The sequence below is a fragment of the Danio rerio genome, chromosome 18 (assembly GCF_049306965.1).
Source record: "Danio rerio strain Tuebingen ecotype United States chromosome 18, GRCz12tu, whole genome shotgun sequence".
NCBI lineage: Eukaryota > Metazoa > Chordata > Actinopteri > Cypriniformes > Danionidae > Danio > Danio rerio.
This window is the reverse complement of record NC_133193.1, coordinates 10,809,398-10,835,242: the sequence shown is the minus strand read 5'-3', so window position 1 is coordinate 10,835,242 and position 25,845 is coordinate 10,809,398. Positions and strand designations below refer to the sequence as shown.

The 25,845-nt window shown below is 36.3% G+C and overlaps 1 protein-coding gene across 15 annotated transcripts in view; it reads right to left on the bottom strand.

Moving 5' to 3' along the window:
* The window catches only part of sema3e (sema domain, immunoglobulin domain (Ig), short basic domain, secreted, (semaphorin) 3E), a 128,671-nt gene that overhangs the window by 73,524 nt on the left and 29,302 nt on the right, over window positions 1–25,845 (bottom strand). For 7 of the 15 annotated variants that reach the window (XR_012393741.1, XR_012393740.1, XM_073929315.1 and 4 more), the window contains exon 1: window positions 9,654–10,131. The exons of 5 other annotated variants lie outside the window; for them this stretch is intronic. Coding sequence is in view for 2 of the 10 variants with exons in the window: in XM_021467675.3 (XP_021323350.1) it covers window positions 9,654–9,759 (106 nt within the window). In the remaining 8 variants the exon portion in view is untranslated. Of the gene's footprint in view, window positions 1–3,383; window positions 3,473–9,653; window positions 10,132–25,845 lie in introns of those variants that run through there. 3 more of the 15 variants (XM_073929312.1, XM_073929314.1, NM_001045084.1) reach the window with 2 other exon arrangements.

Below are 25,845 nucleotides of genomic sequence, written 5' to 3'. Positions count from 1 at the left end.
CCATTTAAAACAGAATAAAAAAATTAAACACAGACCTTGGTCTTCCTCAATAACAGCCAACAGCTCTGTAAAACAAATCCCAAGGCTGAATTCAAAACTTAAAGATCGTGTTCAACAGTAAAGGGTGATGAAAAACTGATTTATAGTGCTCAATCTGTGATTAGCCATTTAGAGATGACTGACGATGGAAAAGCTGCTATAGCTTGTTATTATAGACCAGTGAAACTTCAGTATGTTGCCTATTTGACTGTACTTAAGTGTCAGAGAGCTCAAAATATGTCTTTTGCTCACATTTATACTGATGTATAGGAGCAACCGTGTTTAAATTGTTTCAACAAACCTCATAAAACCTTCACAACCATCCATTTACGTGATGATAGCTGGGACCAACAGGAGGTCCGTGTGGATTTGTATGTTTGAATGGCTATAGATTCAGGATAAGAAACTCACACTCTTTATAAGTAGCTGGGACAAGGGCTAAAAGCTCTGGAGAGCTTTTGGGGGGCTCCTTGTTGAAATTTGGCAAGGGGTAACCATTCAGTAATCCCGCACCGAAGCCAGCATGGTTTATTTATACAGGTTAATGCACGAAACTCAAACTCTGTCCTAACAGCGTGACATCACCTCAAACCGGGGTCGGACACTCCAGAACCAGTTGGAAGTGTTTTGAAATAATGTTTGGACTAGATTGAAACTGAACTCACTCTCGAATAAATATACAGCTCTTGCAGATCATGTGCTCAAACGTGCTGCCCTTCGGATCTTGCGGTAGAGAGGAACTTCCAAATCGAACCACTAAATAAGTCACTATTCAATCGCTGTTCAAAAGTACCTGCATGTGATCAGGAATGCACCACTGGGATGTTACTTAAATGTGGTTGACAATTTTCATGCATGAAATCATAGCAGTTATATTCCCCTCATAAACAAACCCATTTGCCAAGTTGCAGCTCCGTCTAATTGTGCCAATTTCAATCCCTAAACTCTCACTTTTGTTGTTTTTACCCTCGGTAAACCCGCAAAGCCATTTAAAAATAAATATCATATATGTGCACCCGCCTACACAATATCACTCAAACACCTACAAACCAGTTGAATGTGTTGTTGCTTCAGCTGTTAGACAACGAAGCCAAACCCTTTCAAGGAGAGTTTATATGAAAACATAAAGCTTCCTTTACAAGCGAATAGGATTTGTTGAAGACATACAGCAATAGAACAAAAACGCATCCAACAGATGAATAAGCGCCACCATCATTCGAAAGATCATGCACCAATTGGCTAAATTTCCCATCAGTCAAACTAGAAAAGCACACCACCGCTCAAAATGGCAGGTGTAAAAGCTTAATTTTTAAAATGCCTCATGTTTATTTTTTGTTTTGTTTTCATGCACCATGTCAAAACCTTCACCACCAGTCAGACTGCCACTTTTGTTCACGTACACAGAGCTGCTGAAGTTACAGTAAACAGCACCTAGAGGCGCTCAAGCGCAAAACTGCGGGCGCACATTAAAGAAGATGTGATGTGATGAATAAACATGGAGCTGCTTATTGCTATGGTAAACAATACTCATTTCTTCATCGCAAGAGCTGGAGCTGCTACTTGAACCATCCATGCTTGTTGCAATCACCAGTAACAGAAGCTTAAAGTTGTGCAGCGCCCTCTATCCTCAAGGAGTGATTTTGCATACTCTTCTGCTTGACCGCAGTGAAAATCACTTGCGCTTGAATCTGGAAAAATGTCTCGAAAAATGCTGACGAAAAACGTAAATGAAAAGCATCCCAGTGTACGAGCCTTTAGTCGTTGGACTATATGTGTTTGATGGGATGTGGCTCTGAGCACTCTTGCCTTTCAAAATAAACCCTGATGTATAGCAGTGAATGTGTGCGTGTTTTGTTATTACGGTGATATGTACTCCATATCTAATAAGCGTTTTCTGTACAACTTACAGAAATTTTGCAAATATATTCTTTATAAACTTTCCATTGAAAAACAACTAGCTACAATGGCTGCCATAGTTTGTCAAGATTACTCGTGTTCATTTTGATGTAACCTATTCATAAACACTAAAAGTTGCAAAAACAGTGCCCCAGTGCATCCATGTTCTGACACTGGCAAAGAGGCAAAGCATAGTCAAATGATGGCAGAGCAGCAGTTTAAAGCTTTGTGTTTGAACTAATTAGAATGGAGAATTCCCTTTTGGACTCCATTTTCCACTTGATTAGTTAAAAATCACAGTAACAGAACAAATCCAATCTTCAAATATTGTTATTCAATTAGCCTATCAAATCTTCAACTAGGGTTAGCATGCTTACTAAACAGAATTACAAATCCCACTGAAACTATGCAAACTGAAATGCATTTCATTAGTAAATAAAGCACTTTGCCATGCAGTAGCTTTTCAGTGCAGCAGGCTCAAATGTAATATCTAGAAGCACATGTGCAAGCTGCTGTAAACATGATATAATCAAGTAGGAAACAAAGAAGCATTCATAAAATCCACACAGGAGAAAAACTCAAGTATTACAAGTATTGATAAGCGTGTTAAATATGTTCCAGTTGAGCACACAAACACAGGTTACTACAAGCAACCGTTGGCTAGGATCATTTGCAAGTTATACCTAAGAAAAATGTACCATTGTTCTATAGGATACGCCCAAGTATACTTGGAATTTAATAACCTGTCATTATTTGAAAAAAAAATAATAATAATAAAAATTAAAAATTAAAAGGGCAGAAAATCCATTTTCCCACATAATATTTCCACATTTAGTTGATTTTACATCAATAACAAGAACCATTAATGACTAAATTACACAAACCTATTACGTTAATAAGTTTGGCAAGCATGCACACATAATTGCACATACTTCTGATTGATTTTGCCATCTTAAATTGAACTTTATATTCAAATACACATAATAAAAACACTACTACTAACAATAATCATAACTAAGAATGCTCAAAATATTCGAAAAACCGTTAACCGAAAGGGTGCATTTTTAACTAATTAATGGTATCAGTTAAATGATTAAAAAAATATTAATATTCCAAATAACGAACAAAAAGAGCTCAGGGGTATCTAAAATATTTGGCCGGTGCTCTTTGGGCAGGGGATTCATCAAAACAACATAAAACAGTCCAAGGCACAAAAAAAAAAATTAAAAAAATTAAAAAATTGTGGAAAATTAAATAAATAAATAAATAAAAATTCGAGAGCCTAGCCTTTTAAATTTTCCACATTTCTTTGAGTGCCTTGGACTGATTCATGTTGTTATTTAAAAATTATTATTTTATACGTTTTTAAAGTTTGGCTGCATAAAGGGTCGATCACAATGAATGCGCTTTTTGCATTGAGAGGTGCATCTTATGAACAGTTTACTTACGGCCGTGAGTGTTTTGCGCGCTGCTTAGGTGCCCTGCGCACCTTGCGTTTTTGTTGTTATGCGCTGTGTGCTCACAGTTGAAATAAAAGTCAACCCTGAGTGGAGAGAGAAAAAAAAAAAACTTGCACTGTCAGTCATGTCTTTTTCATTCTTTAATCAAATGAAAGCTTGAGGTAACAGCAGTGTTTGTGTTGTCAAGACGACTAAGGCTAACTTGTAAAGATGGAGAAGAGACTAGTGGTTGCTGTTTCAAGTTATTCAAAGCTGTATTACTTTACAAATCTTGAATATCACAATATTATTAAATATTACAATTATAACAACATTGACAGCAACACTTGCGCACAATACCCAGCAGATTCAGTTGTTTACTACTGACATAAAACAGCACTGTGCTTTTTTTTTCTTGTCAACAAAAAGGCAGGGTGGTGTGCCTGGCGTTCGCTGTGATCGGCCTGGCATTCGCTGTGATCGGCCCCTGATGTGCAACATATTTGGCGGTATGGTAACACATGCAACCCCACGTGCCTACAGACATATTTTGCCAAAGAAGCAAAATGAAAAAAGGATATTACTGGTCACAGTTTGACACAGACGAGTGGATGCCAAACCAGCGCTGATGCTGATTGCCTCTATCCTGGATCTGCATCATAAACTCAACAAATAGGCTATTGACAATTTACTGTACAACTAACAAACCAACCTTTATTACATTTGGAAAATTACAGTTAAAAATATTCCTTTTTAAAGATCCAATTTTTAATACAGCCTTCATAGCCTAATCTACGAATCAAACAAATCCCAAGATTTTCTTGATTTGTGCATAATGAGAGCTCCGCACCAAACTGAGGCTTTCATTTTAAAGCTTATAAAACATGTATGCAAATGAATGCAATATCATACGTAGACAACAAAATTGGTATATGCTATAGTAGCCTATATACTTTATAAAAAGTCAACATATGAGCCTCGTCATTGTCTTTCCTCACACGCAGCGCACAGTGAGTGAGGAAATAAAAACACAAGCATTAGGTAAAATCAGATGCTCAAGATATTATCTTCTATTATTTATATAAAAAATGCTGACTGAGGCTTGAATGATAAGAATTAGAGCGGATCAATAATTAAATGCGATTAAGGTATTTTTACTTGACGGACGAAAAAAAAAAACATGGGGGGGAAAAAAAAGGCGACTCTTAAAAATGATTCAGTCAGTGTTTTTGTTTTGTAATCTAAACTTGTCATTTAAGAGAAATATATTTAGGGCAGGACTTTAATTAAATTCTTTTTATTTAGTTTATTCTGTATTTGTGTGCTGTTGGAAATACTGCAGATGCATGAAGATGTTTTGTTGCTAACATTTTTGCAGTTTAAAATAAGTCCGGACTTTAAAATGCAATGCGTGTCGGACACAAAATAGACACGTCTTTTTTTCAAATTAAGTAATTTAATATTAATCTGACCAGTTAACCGTTAATATTCGGTTAGCGAGGCGATGGTTGCTTGGCAAAATTAACAGAAATGATCATCCTTAGTTCACATCGATGTTCAGATACAGCATATTTCAATACTCAATTGTATACACATTTTTAATTACAATATGGATTTCACAAAAAGGGAAACAAACCATTTATTTATATAAATTGCTTATGAAAAAAAAAAAACAAGTTACCACTCTGCAGCCGCTGGCAGATTAGGTTAAGATTTAATTAAACCAACTCCTGGTTTTAATTCTGAATATAATTCAAAACATCTTAAAAATCCAGGAGGAGAATCCCAATGGATTTAACCACAAGTCAAACTCCTGTCATTGCCTTCAAGGTCTACAAAAATGCCTTGGCTGCCTCTGAGGTCTTCATGTTAGTCAGAAAGCCAACATGTTTTTCATTCCATAATGATAGGATATGCAAAAAAGCTTCTGCTGAAGCGAGAAACATCTATCAGTCTAGACACGCAGAGCACACCTAATCAATGACAGCATATAGAGGAACTCAAAAAAAGATGACAGATGACATAGAAACCATAAGCGTCTAGTGAAACATGAAAAAAGAAAAGAAAGGATAGCATGACCTATTTGTTTTATAGGCTAAAACAAATCTTTTGTAATCAAATTCCAAAAATATATTTAAATTCATATGACCCGAAGTTTCATAGACTAAATTTTAGGATATTGAGTATTACAAAAATATTTGACTAAAGGGTAAAAAAGGATTATGATGCCGACACCAAAATCCTATTACATATTTACTTAACAAAAGTCACTTTATATTCATAGGAAGCATATTGAATGCAAATACGCGCCAACAAAATTTAGTAAAAATAAAATATTAAATTTAGCTGAAAGTCAGTGTACAGTAGAGCTGCACGATTCTGGCTAAAATGAGAATTTTTTTTGCTTAAAATAAAAAAAAATAAATAAATAAAAATAAAAAAAAAAAAAAAATCACAATTTTCTCATGATTCTGTAGATGTAAAATAAAGCTTAATATGAGATTATTGTTTTTTCTTAAACAAAATTAAATCTGAAAAAAGGGGTAACCTGGGTGCCCTTAAAATTTCTTCAATAATTTACTTTTTCTTATTTCTGTCTGACCGGTAAATATATACAGTATAAAAAAAATAAAACAATAAATGCACAAATTTTATGATTATAATTAAAGTGTTAAAAATGAATGCCCTTTCAGGTCAGAACGGCCATTATAAGTGACATTTACTTAAAACAGGGAGAAGAACGGCACTGAAAGTATTGTGAAAGAAATTCCACTTTTTATTTTTGAGCCTGAGGATATTTGCCCTACTTCTTTGCCACACGTCAATCTCAATTTGTTTGAATTTGCCAGCAGCTATGCACATAAACCCAGTGAATATGACAGTCAAAATCAATATTATGACAAATCTGATGAGAAGAGTCACTCAGACACACCTCAGCTTACAACCTTTGGCCAGATCACAGCAGCAGTGAAAAGACATCGTTTCTGTGAGCAGATTTTACAGATAGCTTATAGATGGACCTGGTTTGATTTACACTGAAATTGCACAAGTCTCAAGAATGACCAACGCTGCGCTGTGGATTTTTATATGACACTTTTTCCAGAGTATTCTGATCAAAGAGGAAGACAGAGAGAGGCATGGGCTATTTGCTTGAGGCTAGGGTGTTCATCTACAAAGGATGCCCCCATCTATGCCTGAAATTCACTGTAAACATGCCAATGAGAGACCAGCATTGTGAAAAGAACAGTTGACCTTCCATCAGTGAACCACTTAAGCTGACAGAAAACCACATTGTAGAAGCTCAGCCACCATGACAGTGTGGAAAAACACAAATAAAAGAATCCAGATGTATTTATAGCAACACAAGTGGCTGCATGCAAATCATCCTTAAGTCTATAATTAAACTCACAGCTCGTAAAATTTAGAGTTGAAAATAAAAGTAGGGAAAACTGTTTTTATATCATTATAATTGTATCACTGTTATTATTATTATTATTTTAAAGCCACAGGAATGTATTGGTTTCACTGAACTGGTGGCGACTGAATTTGAATTAGCTTGATAAGTCAAGATTCTTATGGGGAGAAAAAAAATTATCAGCAAGCATGAAGCTGTGCAAATAACAAATGAACAGTAGCTCAGTTTTTCGTGTATAAGACTGTTTACAAACAGATTTATTTACTTTCATCCCAAGTTCACTTTATAACATCAGTTGAGTGTTTGAAATAACTTATTTTTGTGACCAAATGTGGTTTCATATTACAGAATGAGGATCAAGTTATACATTTTTTATCTAATTCTACACAGTAAAAAAGCTAGGTCAATCAGCATATGCAGATGTCGACAAAATTGTTGGTTTCTTTCAATTTTGTACAGGCCAGTTTTATTCAACCGGGCTCATTGGAAATATGTGGCCAGGGCTACATTTTTTAAAACCAACAAATATGTACACTGAATTACGTGTCCTTGCGGACTTTGTTTTGACAAATCTACTAGAGGGCGCTGTGTCCACAATTTCAAATACGTTTTCCTAATGAGTTCGTGTTGGTTTTATTAGTTTTTAATGCTTCTGCTGAACCACAATTTGAAACCAATATCTGATTTTCAGTAGTTTATTTTCAGTCACTTTTGATGAATCATTATTTTTTCAGTTGGGTTATTCCCTGACCACTCTAGTTTTTCATTTCTTTTTAAAATGGTTTCTTTATTGTTTTCTTCTGGTACATGACAAAATAATACAAACACGTATTAAAAATGATCCCTGGCAGGCCTATTAAATGTAAAGCTAGGATGTATACTGTGGTTAGTAACCACAAAAGAACAAAAGTACAATATTATAAAAGAAAACCCGGTGTCTAATTTTAAACTGTGTTACAAGACATTAGTCGCATAAGACCAGACGTTTTCCCACACTGGGATTCACACAAAGACCCCTGCTTTGTCCTTATCATGTAGTCTGTAAAGTACATGTTCATATGAAACTATTTTAGTCATTATAATTGACCTATTCTCTGGAATTGTGAGTTTTCCAGTGTTTTAAGATGACTCTAGACATCACTGAAATCCCTGCCATGATCAGTGTGAACTCTCCTCGTGTAATATTGGGGTAGTTGTTCTTTCTTCAATGCAAGGGTACCATCAGTTGTGTCCATGTCTATGTCAGTTAACCATTTCTATCTTTTTAGCTACAGGTATAGCTTATGCCTTTATTTTGTATTGCACATGCAGAGTTTATGCACAAAGGTGCCCTCTAGCGTCCAGTATGAATGAAACGCATTACTGTTTATTACAAGTGTGTGCTGACAACACTTTGAGAAAGTGTTGCCCTTTGTATTTCTAAAGATAGCACATTTGTCTCTCAGTGGATACATTAATTATTGTCACTCATCAAGATATTTTAAAAGAAACTAGGAAATGTTATGATAAGTCCATACAGCCCATCCCTTTTTTGCACAACTGAGTCTGAGCGAAATAATGATCAAATGAGATAGCAGGAAATCATGTGAAGGAGGTTGAAAAGAAACATGTTAAAATGTAATCGTACAAAATGCACAAACGGTGCACAAATGACATTGTTTGGAAACGTGAATCATACAGGTTCATGTGCATGATTTAGGGCAACGTGATTTTGCAAAGTATGATGCGACCCTGGATTTACATCTACTGTATGTTGATCCTGGACCATCATTTTTGCTGTAATCCATACCTATTCCCTACCCCTAAACCCAACCATAACTGTAAACTATTCACAAAACCAGAGGGGGATAATAGTTGGAAAAAAATCATGTAGAAGTGCATAAACCTAGCTGTAAACCCAAGCTTAACATATACTGTAAACATATCCCTTAATTCTGATTGGCTGATTGGAATGTTGTTCCAGGATCAACATAGATGTTAATCCAGTAACATGTCCTACTTAGTGAAATCTGCTTGCCATAATTTAGATCTTACAGTTGCATGTGCAAATGACAATGACTGAAATCCAATATTAAATGAGAATTCAAATTCAAACAAACCTTCATTTGCCTATTTGAATTTATGAAAATTAATTTTGAGATTTTAGCAAATGTTAAACAATCGTAAAATGTGTTTTATAATAAGAACTAAAACAATCTAATACTAATTTAAATATGTAAAATGTTAAAATATATAATTTATGTATAAATTATCACAAAAAATATTTTATTTTTTATATATTTCTTTAATTTCTATTTCTTTAAGACAACTGTCCATATTAACTGTGGGGAACAGTTGTAAAGTACTCCAGCTTTGCTTTAACCTGTATTATGTCACTAGTATTTCCCAGACGGGTTGTGGCTGCATAAAAATTAGCTGGATAAGTTGGCGGTTCATTCTGCTGTGGCAACCCCAGATTAATAAAGGGACTAAGCCGACAAGAAAATGACTGAATGTATGAATGAATGAATGTCATTAGTAAGAGCAGAAAGGAGATCTATGTCAAATAAATCTTATCTATCTACTAAACAATCTATACATGTTTATAATTATGATTTCAGCCTCATATTAACTGAACAATTATGATCAATGTCAGCTTTTAATATAAGCATTTAGAATTTCTTTCTTACTATAAAAAAAATTGTTTAAATCAAATACTTAAGAAAAAAAAGACATGAGGGAAGAAGGGCAGACAGAATTGATAAAGAAATTCCACATGTTATCTTTGCCTGAGGATATCTGCCCTATTTTTTACTGCAACAGTCACACACACACACACACACACACACACACACATATATATATATAAACACCTGTTGCCTTACCTTTGTGAGACAGCCGTAATCTTGGATACACACTTTTTGTCGACTGAGTCGCGGAGCTGATCCAAAACACCAAGCAAAGCGTGAAAGTCCACACACCCCACGCCATCCTCACACACTCCGCTTAAATGTATCACACCGTCTCCTTACGATCCTCCATCCACTGACTGACTGAACTAAACTGAACTGCCGGTTGTAGGAAACGAGTTATCTGTCATCAGCCCAGTCTTCAAACTCACTTCACTGAGTGTGAAGAAAACCGTCTAAATGCTGTGACTCAACCCTGGCTGACTGTTCCTGTCACTGTAACCACAGCCGATGAATTCCTCAAACTCATAAGACTGTGTGTGTGTGTGTACGGGTGTGTGTCTGATCTTGGAGAGCCTCCACCTCCTCTAATGAGAAGAAGCCTCCTCTGTCTATGAAATACTGCTTCTCCACGCGTCAGTCCTCTCTCTCCTCCTGACTGCTTCAACTCCCCTGCTGAAACACATGGACATCAGCCAAACACTCTCATCCACCCCCCAGCACTCGCTCCTTCTGTCTCTCTCTCTCGCTCGCTCTCGTTCTCTCAGGTCCGCCCTTACATTCTGCTCTCTTTATAGTGCCCTTCTGTCCTGATTAATGCTGCAATTTACAGTCACTGCAACTGCCAAAACCTGATTAAGTCATTTTTTAGGCTTCTAGAAATTAGCATAAGACAGCTGACAAATTTCCTAATCAGAATTGTGTAAGGAATTGCGAGTGCTTGAAATGTTTTTTTTTCTTTGTAACACTTTAAAATATTCGTCCATGTTATTAATGTATTACTGAGTGTTTGCTCATGTTAGTAAATACATTTATTATATCTTTGTTAAGGCTAATGGCAAGTTAAATAATGGTAGTTCTTGTTAACTCACTGTGCATTAACTAATGTTAACGAGCACAGCTTTGGAATTTTACTAATACGTTAGTAAATGTTGAACTGTGATTAATGAACGCTTTACAAGATTATTTATACTTCGTAAGTGTTGGTAAATACACTCACCGGCCACTATATTAGGTACACCTGTCCAACTCCTCATTAATGCAAATTTCTAATCAGCAAATCACATGGCAGCAACTCAACGCATTTAGGCACATGTACAGGGTCAAGACGATCTGATGCAGTTCATACAGAGCATCAGAATGGTGAAGAAAGGGGATTCAAGTGACTAAATATGACATGGTTATTGGTGCCAAACAGACTGGTCTGGGTATTTCAGAAACTGTTGATCTAATTGGATTTTCATGCACAACCATTTCCAGGGTTTAAAAGGAATTTATGACCACAGTTTACCCATCTTCTGATGGCTACTTCCAGCAGGATAACCCGCCATGTCAAAGTGCGAATCATCTCAGACTAGTTTCTTGAACATGACAAAGAGTTCACTGTACTCAAATGGCCCCCTCAGTCACCAGAGATCAATCCAATAGAGCACATTTGTGATATGGTGGAACGGGAGATTTGCATCATGGATGAGCAGTCGACAAATCAGCAGCAACTGTGTTGTCAGTATGGACCAAAATCTCTGAGGAATATTTCCAGTACCTTGTTGATTCTATGGCACTAAGGATTAGGGCAGTTCTGAAGGCAAAAGGGGGTCCAACCCAGTACTGGTGAGGTGTACCTAATAAAGTGGCCAGAGAGTGTAGTATAACTAACATGAACTAATGGACCATTATTCTAAAGTGTTACCGTTTTGTTGTTGTTGTTTGTTTTTTTAGAGTAAGGAAATAACATTATTATGTTCAAATATAAAAACAAAAATGAATGTTAACATATAGAAGGGGCCTTACATCAGGGTCATGAATAGAAATTAAATTGAGAGTTTAATTAAAAGCAAAAATGATGTCATCATTCCCTTAACCCTCATACAAAAAATGGGTGCTTTTTTGAAGCTTAAAAAGTCCATTTACTTCCAATGATAATAATATCCTATTTAGTTGAACTATTTCTTTAAATGTACATTAAACTTTACTGAATTACTAAAAATGAACAAATAAAAAGGCAGAATCTCTTGTACATACTCTTACGGAATACAATATCCTTTTATTTTCATTAGTTCATTTACAATACAAAAATCAATAGTTTAAATCAATAAAAAGTGTAAAATCAATAAAAACTAATTAAGCAGATTTAAAGGGGATGCCTCGATTACTACATCCAACTAAAAAACCCGGCTCATCCATCTTTATTGCATCTTTTCTTAATCACATTTAGGTATCAATTTGAAACTGAGCACAGACAAGCATGTCCTTCTGTCAATAAGGATGTGCTGTAACAAATTAGAAAGGAACTTTGTAATCAATTATTGTTTAGAGTAGACGTTCCAACATTATGCCAAAAACACAAATTGTGTTCTTTGTCGATTCTAAACAAGACAAATGAATCCTGACATGAAATCAGAAGTGTATGAGTGTAATGATTACATTCTTGTTTGCCCTACTGAAATTACACAGGCAACTGACAACGGTTTATACAATTTAAACATGTACACGAGGAGCAGTCATTTACAGTACCCTTGTTCATCATATTTTCCACTTTCAATGTCCAAAGATCTTTGTAAAGGACTAAGCTTGCAATGCATCAAATTTAGCTTTAGATTTTTTAATTAAAAGTTCAATTGAGACCGCGATTTCATGCATTAACCAACAAAAATCTACTTGTATAATTATAGCCAGTGGTGATACTTTGTTTTAAAAAGGTGTTGCAAATGTGCAGATTAAAATTGGATGATTTAATTTTCCCTTTTATTTTAAAATATATTTTGTAATATGCCAAATATGGCTACACAATACAATCCAAAAATGTAGTATAATAGTATATGCAATATTCACATGGCAAAGAAGCAATACATTACATTTATTTTATGTGCAGCATGCTAGTTATCAATCAGATAGGGCCTTACAATCTTTATACCCACCGACAGTGTCAAAAAATAAATACAAATGGCAGGAGTCAACAAAAAACATGTAAAAAGCCAATAAGAATCTGCCGAGGTTTAGTCGTTCATATTATTTTAAGTGAAGTTTCACAAACTAATTTCGAGGAGCACGTGATAGTGACCAGCTGCAGGCAATCCTATCACTAATCACTAGCTAGCCAATCAAATCATTCCATATATAATGAATATCCAGCCTAAACTTCATCCCTCATCTTCATTTGGAAGACCCCTTACCATCCAACCCTTATCCCTCCTCCTCAATTCTAGGATCGGGCGACACAGTGGCTCAGTGGCTAGCACTGTTGCCCCACAGCAAAAAGGTTGTTGGTTTAAACAACAGCTGAGCCAGTCAACGCTCTCTGTGCAGAGTTTTCATGTTCTCCCCATGTTCAAATGGGTTTTCTCTGTTTACTTTAGACGGTGGGAGGAAACCAAAGACATGAAACACAAATAAAAGTCACAAGCACCTAATACGTACACACTGGCACAGTTGGCGGCCTATTCTTGGGAAGTTATCGAGAACTACCTGATCTTGTATCCTTCCTAATTCTCATTGACCAGGCAGGAGCCTTGGGCTCATCTATCTCCAAGCTCAGGGTTCTTTAACGAGACAGCATGCCAAACCTGCTAAGATAGTCAAGCATTATCTAAGTATGAACTCTTGAAAGTCTAAAAAATGTTAGCCATTGACGTTTTTTTTTTTAGCCTGAATGATTTTTCATTAGATCGTGAACATCAGAACGTCTGTTTAGTATGAACGCTAAATAATTTTTTTTAGGAGATGTTAATAAAGTGGGTGCCAATACCTTAGTGGTTAGTGTGGCGACATATGCACTGCAAAACCCAAAAAGTTAAGTCAAGTAACTCAAACTATTTGAGGAAACCAATTGCAACACTATTTCAGATCAAAAACTAATCCTAGCATTGTGAAATTAATCCATTTGAGTAAACAACGCAATCTGAGCACAGTAAAATCGCAGTAAACAAAGAGAACTCAAACCAACTGAGTACTGTAACTCAAACCGTTTGAGAAAACCTATTGCTACAAACCATTTGAGTTAAAACAAAAATCTATACGAGTACTGTGAACTTAATCCATTTAAGTTGAAGTAATGAGATATTTGATTAACTCATTGCCATCAACACTGAGATCAAAACTCTTCAAATAAGTAGAATTAACTTTAGTAAATTATGAGTTAACTACACTCATTTCATTTGATAAAGTTAACTGTTGTGTTTTAAAGTGTGACGCCAATGCACTTCAGGTGTCCCGAGTTCGAATCCCAGCTCATGAACCTTAGATCCCATTCAACCTCCTCTCTCCCACTGTCAAAAAGGCAAAAGGTCAAAATAAAACCTATTAATATAAAATATAAAATGTTAATATAATAGCTTTTTAATAGCAAAATGTAACATTGCGAGTATACATTGCGAGAAACAAGTTGAAAACCTAGCAATGCACAATAAATAAATAAATAAATTGCTGCTTGTTCAACCAACTTGTTTAAAAGGAGTTGAAACAACACAATTCTTGAGTTTTTTGGGACAACTTAATTGTTTTATGTTGAATCCATTAAAATATGTAAAAACTAATAAGTTCACTTAATTCCTTTGTCGTCCAAACACAAATCGATTATGCAGAACCCTGCATTTATTTTACAGTGCATATACAGAGAGAAACTTTACCTCTAAAGCAGTGTTAAGTTTACAACTTCAATTACTTCAAACCCTTTATTTGATGAAAGCAGCATCTCAAGGGAATGATGGTTAAAAAATAAAAATAAATCTCTGCGGGTGCAGATATTTAAGGTTTACTGGGAAACCACTTCCCCTTACAGTTCCCATCTCACAATCTTCGAATATTATACAAATTACAATGCCACAAGATGATGGAAAATGCAGAGCAGAAGTCAAGCACTGATGCCATTGACAGAAACCACCAGTGACAAATGAGAGGCAGCTTCAGCTCTGATCATCACTAAACAATCAAGTGACGGTGTGGATGTGGGTCTGCGGTCGACTGAACCCTCTCTTTCATCTGGGTCTGTGGTCATGCAGCCCGATGCTGGATTCATTACAGCAGCTCTGCCTTTGCCAACGAAAGCGCCATTAAACTGCACTTCACTTTTCTCTTTCATGCCCCTTTTCTTTGTCATTCTCACTTCTACATGTTTCTCTCAGTGACCGATGATCTCAATCCCAAAGCGCTTAAGAAAACGTCTAGCATTTGGATCAGTCGGAATTGATTATGACTGCCATTCACTTGTCATTCTTAAAGAAAAGAGGACACCCGTACCTCCTAATAGCAGCACTGCACTGTGTAATTTTGTAAACCAATGGCAGCTGATCCTCGTTAAATTTGAGATGATCTCATACCATGTTCACATGTGGTATACTGTTACACTTATTGAATCGAGTGACATCATATTGCTTTGTAAACACTCAACTTATACTTTTTTTTTTCCCTCATTAAAGAGTGATCTAAAAAAAAAAAAAAAAACTCCCCATTCACCAACACATGGTTACTATACTTAATAAAAACCTATTTTTCTCCATCTGTAGTTCTTGGCCACAACATTCAGATTAACGCTTCAGCATATTAATTGTAAAAATCTTTAGACCTTTAGTTTATAGTCTAGTTTATAGTCTATAGGTCCTCAACTTTATCACCACAGCGCTTGACAATTTTACCGAGGGGGGTGGGTGGATGGTATAGGGGCGGTGGTTTGTAGGTTCCTAGACGACCATCAAACGGATGACAAGCTAACAAAATATTGCTGTCACTCTGATATAAAAGTTTTATTTATGGAGAAAATTACAAAGCACTGCAGTGTTTCGGTATTCTATGTTTGTCTGACATAATTAGTCTACTGAAATTTGTATATTCCATACAAGCTGAAGCTGATCAGTCAGTTCTTGTCAGGAGACTCACCGTGTACGCGCAGCATTCATTTAACTGGGTGCATCTTGAAGGTGCAAGCGTGTTACACCAAGCAACACACTTTCGAGAACTATAGAAAATACACAATATGCGAACGGCCTCTAAAAAGGTCACCATCATTTGCGATCTCTAGATCTCCAGCAGTTGGTCTTCTTGCACAGACATGCTGGATTCACCTGATTTATTGACAAATGAGTTGCGCATATAATCATTTGCAGTTTGCAGATCCTTTACTGGACCTTATCCCCCCCTTAGCATAGAAACGCTTTCCAAAGACGTCTGTTTCTTACTTATTTTGCTGCTTGTGGGTTAAATTCGGGCACTCAAGTGATCAAGATGCTAGAGAAAATATGGTCATTTTTCAAAATAAAAGATTTTGTAGATTAAAAGATTGTTCAGACTCAAAAATAATTAATGGTTTCTTATGCGGCCCACTACCAATCAAACCATGGACCTGTACTGGTCCGCGGCCCATGGTTGAGGCAAACAACAAGTGTAAACAGGACCATAAAGGCAATTCAAAAGCATAGTCAGAATACAGGCAAAAAGTCAGGACAGGCGGCAAAATAACATGAAAACAAAAAGGCAGGGCTAGACAGGAAAATGCTTCACAAAAACCCCAACTCAGCACTGTGTGTGTGTGTGTGAGAATGTGAGGCATATATAATCCATGAAATGAGTCTTCATTATCTTTAGCTGTAAGTAGGGTGATCTGGAACTGGTGTGTGAGTGAAGTGCATTATGAGAAATGTAGTGCAGTTCAGAATTGTAATTCTCCAACGATCTGCAAATGCTAGATCACTCGTGATCGTGTTATAAATAATGTTTCAGATACTGTGGTCCCTCATTATTTGCGGCAGTCACGTTCTAAAAATACTCCGCAATAAGCAATAAATACCCCGCTTAATTTTTTTTACAATTATTAAAGATGTTTTAGGGCTGTAAAACCCCTCACTACACTGTATACACTTTTCTTAGACAAACATAAACATTTTCACTTTTCTTTCGTGTTAAAAACACTTTCAAAGTTCAAACTTACGTAGAAAAATGTCCAGTATTATAGAATGAAACCAAATATTAAAACCTGTTGTCAGGCGGAAACATTCAACGCTTTCAGCAAATGGTCCATAAAGCTTTTTAGCTATTGTGCGGATAATGTTGACATCCAGCGTAATGTTCTTTTTCCAGCAGTCAATGATCCACAAAACTCTATCCTTAAGGGGGTTGCACAACGGATGCGCCACACACGACAGTTGGAAGTAACACACATCTGACGACCACATTTGCATGCTATTTAAAATTAAATTATTAGATGGCAGTTTTGTGGCGCAGCAAAAATATGAACCGTGTCCTGAGTCGTAGCTGGGAACCACAACAGCTGCATTTTAAAATGCATGGCGCTGTGTGGTGCGGCACATCCGGTGTGCGACCCCCTTTACGATGGTCTTGCTGTGGAGACTTACAATCCTTTTGCACCATTGTTGAAACTCACATTGCTATTGATCAAAATCATAAGATTTATGTTAAGTCAAGCACTCTGTACTGTACAGGAGACATGGAGGAGATTGATTGAGATTGCTTTACAGCCAATCATGGTGCAGAACACAATGTCCAAAAAGTATATGAAGTTGCTTTAAAAAAATCTGAGAAACTGCGAGGCCGCAAAAACTGAACCGCATTATAGCAAGGGACCACTGTATATGTTAATAAAATCCTATAACTAAATTATAAGCTAAAATCTTATGTTAATTCATAAATGAAATTAAAAAAATAATTAGAGATCATAATACAAATAAAAATGAAAAGACAAGGAAATAATCGGATACATTAACATGTGGGTCAGACAGTGGCGCAGTAGGTAGTGCTGTCGCCTCGCAGCAAGAAGGTCACTGGTTCAAGCCTCGGCTCAGTTGGTGTTTCTGTGAGGAGTTTGCATGTTCTCCCTGCCTTCGCGTGGGTTTCCTCTGGGAGCTCCGGTTTCACCCAGTCCAAAGACATGTGGTATAGGTAAATTTGGTAGGCTAAATTGTCCGGTGTGTGTGTGTGTGTGTGTGTGTGTGTGTGTGTGTGTGTGTGTGTGTGTGTGTGTGTGTGTGTGTGTGTGTGAGTGAATGTGTGTGTGGATGTTTCCTAGAGATGGGTTGCGGATGGAAGGGCATCCGCTGCGTAAAAACTTGCCGGATAAGTTGGCAGTTCATTGCGCTGTGGCGACCCCGGATTAATAAAGGGACTAAGCAGACAAGAAAATTAATGAATGAATGAACGAACATTAACATGCTTTACATTTACAATTTCTACTAAATTTACAGAAATTATTCTACAATGCGGAAGTGCGTTTGTTTTTTGCAATTGTTTCAGAACTTCCGATTCAGTTGCCAATGGCAGAAAATGTTGATCTACAAACAAGCATGTTCATAGATAAAAGGAAAAATGTTTCAAGCACCATAACACGCCGTTTTTATTACGTACTCGCACTATGCTATCCGAACCGTGCCCAGGCCCATTTCTTGGATCGCTTGAGAAGTGTGAGTGCTCTGAATCGGGCTCAGGCACGGTTCACTTGGCCGGCCCTGGCCCGTTTAAGCTCGGTTCACTTGGGCTTTGGCACGGTACGCTTGTGTGCGAGTGCAAAACGTGGCTAAACCCGAAACTGAAAGAGAGACGTGACTTCTAAGGGATTGTTTGATATAGATTTATTAATCCTTCTTACTCTTCAATGAACACAAACTGTTGTAGATTATTAAAGACGCAAACCCCTCACTGCACCACAGCTGCACTTTTAGCAAAACTCCTAATTCCTGCAGCACGAGGGCTTTATAATCGTTTATGAGCGTCAAATTGGCTGATGTATTCTGCAAAATATTTGACTGCTTGTCACCGCATCCCAAACGACTTAAACGACACAACTGAAGAAATCTCTCCACTGTGCTGAGTGAAAGCGCTTACTGAACAGCACATCATCGATGATGTAAGCGTGGCCAGGCCCAAATGCAATGCGAGTGCGGGCCATCAGGGGGGACAAGCATGCTTTGGCCCGGTTCAAGGCAACTGTACATAGTGTGAGTAAGCCCTAAATGAATATATATAAAAAAAAAAAAAAAAAAAAAAAAAAAAAATCGATGGAAGTAAACGAGACCATCAAGCCAAAAATAATACAATGGTTGTGCCCACTCGTACGTGAACAATAAAGTCAATACCTTGGTTTGGGAGGAAAAAAAAAAAAAAAGTTCTCCAGAAAGTCTAGATGAAATTTTAATTTCAGAAAGATAATTTCTATTTAATGTAATACACTGTAATATCAATTGAGAAAATAACATTTTCATTTTTCCATAGATCATGACAGCACCAAAATACAAATGGCAAAAATCCTAACGGTTTTTTTTTTAATACAATCAGCATGAAAGTGATTCACAGAGTGAATGAGTGTATCATGTAAATAGAGTTGGACTTTTCAATCTCTGGCTGTGTTTCAATTATATGAATGAGTTGGTCTCTGTCAGACACCAGCTGCCTGCTACCCATTCCCCTAACCTTTTATTACCCCGTTCTTTCGCTCTTTCTTTTATAATAACAGCTATCCGTCTCGCTACAATCTCAAGCTCACTGAGAGGAATGCAGAAATAAAATGATGGCTTTTGACAGCTGTGGCAGAGCAAAGGAAGTCATCAGAAATCACTCCACTATGCTCGATACACTTACACTGAATGGAAATCTTTCAAATGGAAATGGAAAGATCAAACTGCGCTATATTTCTGCTGGCATACAATTCATTGGGGCATGCCTGTCTTTTTTTTTTTTTTTTTTTGATTAGCTGAAAAGGTCATATATCTGGTTTTGTACTATTGCTGGCTTTGAAGTAATGCTGTTCTCAGTATGAGCGAACACTTTAGATGACCATTTGTAAGAGATAGATAAATTGTAAAAGACACCATTTAAACACCATTGACATGACATCTCGTCAATTAAGAGAGAATGTTTCACTGGGATTGATGGATTTCTTGATCAGTATTTTAGGTGTATTACTTTAATGGAAGCTCTAGCCCACATCCAGAGTGTGTTACAGGACCTTTGGGTCTCTCGGGTACAAAATACAAAGATGATCAGTGTACTAATGACATAATGTACAGCTAAACAGGCATACTCACAAACACACACAAATTATGGTATAATTTTGTCAATCTGTAATTAAGTTGTGAAAAACATTGTTATGATTTGTTTTTTTTTTCCTGTTTTTTTTTCACCCTCCTCTCCGTTTGCTCAACCCTAGGTTTCTTATTGGTTTATTATTCTGTCCATCATCATTATGACGCTCTCCGGTTCCACCAATCCCAGGACGAGCCGCAAGTATTTAAAGCCCTGTCAGTCCAGTGTGTGGTGTGCGCCCTGCCTCGGCGTACCCTTTGTGCTCCACGCAATTTGTTTGTGCAAATGCTTAGTCTATTTTGTGATCTCTCAGTTACTGTGATAATTCGAGTTGCTTGTTGAACTTTGTTGGCTTTAAGTAACATATGATGATGGTTGTGTGATTCTAAACTAAGATTTAACGGACTTATCCAGTTTGTTGTTTTAGTTTAGATTGATGTTTTGTTAGATTAGTTTGAGTGTTTTGTCACCCGTGTATTTTTGAGTTTTGTAGTTTGATTAGTTTAGTTCGGGTGTCGTACACACTGAAGATCTCGGTTTTTATTTGTGTTTCTTTTTGACGCCTAGTTTAGACATTAGATTTAAGGATTGTTTTGTTTCGTTAATTTCTTTGATTTGGCTTACACTCGTTGTTCTTGTTTAAAGATAATTATAAATGTTTGTTTGTTTTTTTCTCCCCCATTTATTATTGTTACATGTTTCAATTCAATTATAGAGTAAAAGCTTTAAATGAGAGTAACTGAACCTTACCTCATTATTGATCTGTCGCACACATTACACCTGTCTCACTTAAATGTTACAGCATCCCACTTTAACATCATAAAACACGTAACAAACATGAACACGTATAGAATAAAATATGTATTTTTTTAAGTATAGGCTTTGTTCTGTAACAGAAAATATCTATAGGGCCATCAAATTTAGGTGAAAAATCATCAAAAATGCTGCCAGTGGCTGACAATTCTTACAATCGCTCTAGAGAAAGTTCAATTAAATTCAATTCATCTTTATTTCTAAAGCACTTTTACATTGTAGATTGTGTCAAAGCAGCTTACCATATAGTAAATTAAAACCGTCCCGTTTTCAGAGTTGACGTTCAGCTCCCAAGCAAGCAAGCCAGTGAGGACAGAAGATTGCTTAACTTCTTGTGAACTTTTATTAAATTACACAACTGTCCATGACAACACAATGTGACAAATCCTAAATATGATTGAAATGGTTTTATTCCACCCTAAATAAGCAATTTTTATCTTTAAGAATTGTTGAACATGTCCCAGTTTACTTTCATTGTATGTGCCTAGGCCTGTCACAATAGTCAATATATCCACTTATCACACAACATATGGACATGACCCTTAATTTATTTTGGTTGTGCAATATTATGCAGTATATACAACGCCTATACATAAAAGCCAAATGCATCAACATTTTAACTGTATGTGCAACCTCTCAATAGGAGGGTTCAATGTCAGTATGGTTAAAAAAAAAAACACTTTTGTATAAATTACAATAGTACTTTATGTGGATATCTGACAACAAGCAGATATAACAGCCTCTTTTAATTTTTTACCTTGGACCTTTTTGTTAACTTTTACTATTATTTATTTAGAATATGTGTATCACATTCTGATTCCAATGACTAATTTTCAGATTGTTAAAATGACTAATTATTTATTTATTTTATTTTTATTTAACTTTATTTAGCCAGGAGATCATATTGAGACAGTACTGTCTCTTCTTCCAGTGAGACCTGGTCAAGATGGCAGGCAGCACAAAGTTTCATATAAAAATCACAAACAATACCACCAAATTACAAAAATCACCATTCTTAAAAACATCAGCTCATAAAAAACAATTACAGGTGTCCTTTAAAAATTTTGTATAAAAGATGTTTAAAAGTACCCAGAGTCGGAAGAGTGTCAAGATTGAGCTGATTTTTGAGCTGGTCATTCCAAGCCCTGGGAGCGTAAACGGAAAAAGCACTGGCCAATTAAATGTAATGTTCTTAATAAAATATGATGTGTTCTTTGAAAGTTTACGTGCATTGTGATATTATTCTGGCATTCTGGCATTATAAAATGAGTGGTATAAAATGGTTTTAAATGACAAAAAATTATTTATCGCAATATAATTTGGTGCAATATAAAAGGCCTATATGTGCCTCCCCATTATCTACATGCCACCTAATGGAGGTTAAAGGCATAGCTCATCCAGAAATATGAGTTTCTTTTTTTTTTCTTTTTTCCACAAGATATTTTAAAGTAACCATGGTCTTCCATTGTAGGAACAACAAATGCAATAAGTCAATGATTAAGCCTCATCAACTCAACCTCCTCTTCATCAGACAATCACAAAACTTTCTCCCCTCCAAATAACCCTGCACAGTTTGAGTCTCAGACCCCCGTCTGCATCTCCTGTCAGCCAATACCGCTTGCTGTGTGAAAAAGGACAGTTTAATTCAGTGTTAATATCAGAGATTAGTTTCCCCTTGGCCTTGTCTGGAGACGCTGTGTTCATGATTCACACAGCAGTGAAAATATTTTCTCTCATGTAAATGCTATGAAAACAGCCGTGGCGTAGGTCAGGGAGGAGAGCGGTGTCAGGGTGAAACACGCACCCCGTGATGAAAACTTGTGGAGGAGACACCGTCTTCTCTGCAGGGGTCTGGTCTGAAGCCTGTGGCCTACAACAAAAGCTCTGTTCATCTTCAGAGAGGATTCTGTTCTGCATCTAGTTTACACAGGTGTGCATCACATGTCGCTTTTTTAGGCATGCGTTCACAAAATATCACAAAATGTCAAGCATGCATAAATTAAATGAGCTCATTGTTTGTACATGCAATGCTTTTTTAGGTCTGTAAGTTGCATATAACTTAACCGCATTCTAGGGCTGCACGATTCTGGCTTAAATGAGAATCAAGATTTTATATTTTTTTTAATTTTTTGCCTAAAATAAAGATCATGATTTTCTCCGGATTCTGTAGATATAAAATAACGGGTAATATTAGTAGGCTTTTACTTTTGTTAATTCTCAAATATATGGTAAAACAACAGTAATAATATTTGGCCTATATGTAGCTGTACTGTTGGTTAAAATGCTCAATTTTATATAGACTTGGAATGGTGGACTTGAATAGTCTTTAAATGTTTCCTGGCCGTTAATGCACAGTAATGTGATGACATCAGAATACAACTATTCATAATTCTGAAGTTGAAATATTATGTTTGAGAAATATGCTTGTCATTTGTATGCTTGTCATTTGAATTAAAGATGAATTTAAATCATACTTCCTGCGCGGCTCCCAAATGATCGCTCTGTGCAACAAACTAAATGTTATTTACAACTTTATTTCCTGTTATTCACAGCCTATGAAGGTTCGGTTCAATAAAGTAACATCATTTGCGCGTGTCAGTAGTAAACAAACAATGAGTCAGCTTACATGTGATTTTGCAGCCGTGAATACATTATTAAATTAAGGGTGGTTTACACACTTTTGGTACGCACCCAGGTACGTTTGACAGAGTACAGTACGTTTAGCGGTGTCTTCAAAACTTGGGTGCGCACCTGTGAACCGTACCCAAGTCCACCTAAAAGAGAAGGTCTGGGGTGTGGTCATGCAAAATCTGGTCCAGTTTACTTAAAATAACGGAAGTGAACTGCCAACTGTACAACAAACTATAGTTTTCATAACGTTTATTTGTGCATGTGTGTCTGCTTGTCTCCTTCAAAAACAGCTTCTGCAGACATTGCATTATGTTCTGAATGTTTCTAATATTTTCGCAGCAGATAGAAGCGAGTCGCTTTCTGTATGTCCAAAACATTCAGTAAAAGCAGAACGAATGTGATGTGCGTACGTCTTTCCATTTTATCGATTTGCTCTTGCGTCCGCCACCCAGCAACAATGTACACACAACAGCAGCTCCATGACACAGGCGTACCGGGGTTCAGAAAGGAAAAAAAGACAGTGTGAACACAAACCAACCGAGGTGGCAACAATCGAACTTGGGTATGGTCCAGGCAATTGAACCAAGTGTGAGAAAGCACCAGAAATTACATTTTTGGGTGAATTATACCTTATAAATACCTATGTGAGACTTTTAACACCATTCACTGGTGTTCATGTTGCTTAGCAACGTATATAAAACAATGTGAGGACTTGTACGACTCCCTTATGCTGTTCCCAAACTTGAAATTATCATTGGCTGACTTGAAGAAATGCTGGATTAAGATCGTGAGAGGCTTCGAATCGGGATCTTTTTTGATTAATTGTGCAGCTCTACCGCATTCTAGAAGGTTATTGCGACCATCTCAGAATTGTGCAAACTTGAAACGGAGTTATAAAAGTCAGAATTGCGAGATTATTTTAACTCAATTCTGAGACATAGTGGAAAAAAGTCTGAACTCTGAAATTTAAAATTAGAGTATAAACTTGCAACTGTTGTGAAAAAAAAAGTCACAATTTTGAGAAAAAGAAAAGTGATGATTTCAGTTAAACAATCTAAACTAAATAGTCTAAAATATAATTTCTAAATGATGAGCCTACTGTTACTGAAATTGACCTTAAACAGAGTTTAAAAGATGGATTGCAGTATTTTTCCCCCCGAATATCACGAAATTCTGGGAAAAAAAAACAAAAAAAAAAACGAATACTTCTTAAATTATTTTATTTTATTATTAAAAAAGTTATGCAGGGGCAGTTCATGACCCCTTTAATGGCCTATTGCTAATATGCATATTCTTTTTTTTTTTTCATTTACGTGAAAAAATGAGCTAGACATTTTCTTGACAGGTTTTGTGAGAATCACCCTATAATAGATTCAGCGAACCATTGAATTATTGAAAATGTAACGCGCACCATAACACTCGACATGAAGCATCTATCGTCAATTACCCCTCACTTCATCAAAACGGCAGTCTGCATAAAGAAAACGCTGATCAAAGACAATCCCTCAATGCAAAGCCCCTTTCAAAGGTCCTGAAAGGCGAAAAATCACTTGTTTGAGGGAAGTATGGAAATTCACACATGGAGAGCCCTAGAGAAATGAACAAGCCTGTTCCCTTTAAAGTTTTGAGCGAGTATCCATCACAATGCCATGGTCGAGCAGGCAGAGCGATTTAAGAGCCTCGAGAGAAAGGCCTCTCCGCTACACTTAACACAGAATGAAGTGCAACTTTCCAGCCAGTACCACAACAAAGCCTCGCTCTGTAGAGCCGGGGATTACTGACAAGAACGTTCTCCATAAAACCCAACTCAGCGGAGGTGATTTCTCAAATGTCGGCAGCTGGAGGTTCATTTTCAATAGAAAGTCTGTTAACTGCTTCCAACAAAGATGCCTGGATGATTCAAACAGTTGATCGGGTATCAGTGTTTTTAATAGAGCCCTCATCGCCTTTTCATTAAGGAGATGTTGTTGTTGTTTTAATTTCTGCCCACAGCTCCATAACAGAGATAAGATGACCATCGGAAGACACTGAGCTCTCTGAAAGGCAGGGAAATGTTGCCAGCGAGGTCCAAGATGTTGGATCTCTGCCTCTCTGAATGAGAATGCAATAAAACTTGATTAAAGCTGCATAAAGGTGAATGCTGGAGCCTGATAGCACAATTTAGAAGTTAGTTAGCTGTTCTGTCTATCTCTAGCTTAAAGATTTGTGTACAGATTTACTTGCATGTGTACGTCATCAGATATTTACATAAAGTTATCACTTATCTGATTAAAAAGTAAATGGTAATTCATTTCTTAACAAGCGTTAACTAAAATAGTATATTAAATGTTCTGTACAAAAATGTAAATGTTAATTCAAATTAATATAATACAAAAGATACTGAATCAATAATATGCATATACATAATAAATATGAACACAATTAAATGACTTTTTTTTTTGCTTGAAATACAAGCCTACATTTAAGTTTCTATTATTTAAAGCATAATTTGCCCCTAACTTGTATTACCATAAAAACTTCTTACACCAAAATTAACTTTAAAACACATAAAATTGTATATTACATTTAAAACAAAATGCTCATAAAGTAACATATACAATTTTTTAAAATTTGTGCATCAAACACAGAAGTTTTATACACAAAGGCATACAAATTTGAAATACTCTGTTCACTAAAAGCCATAGAATATCAAATAAATGAA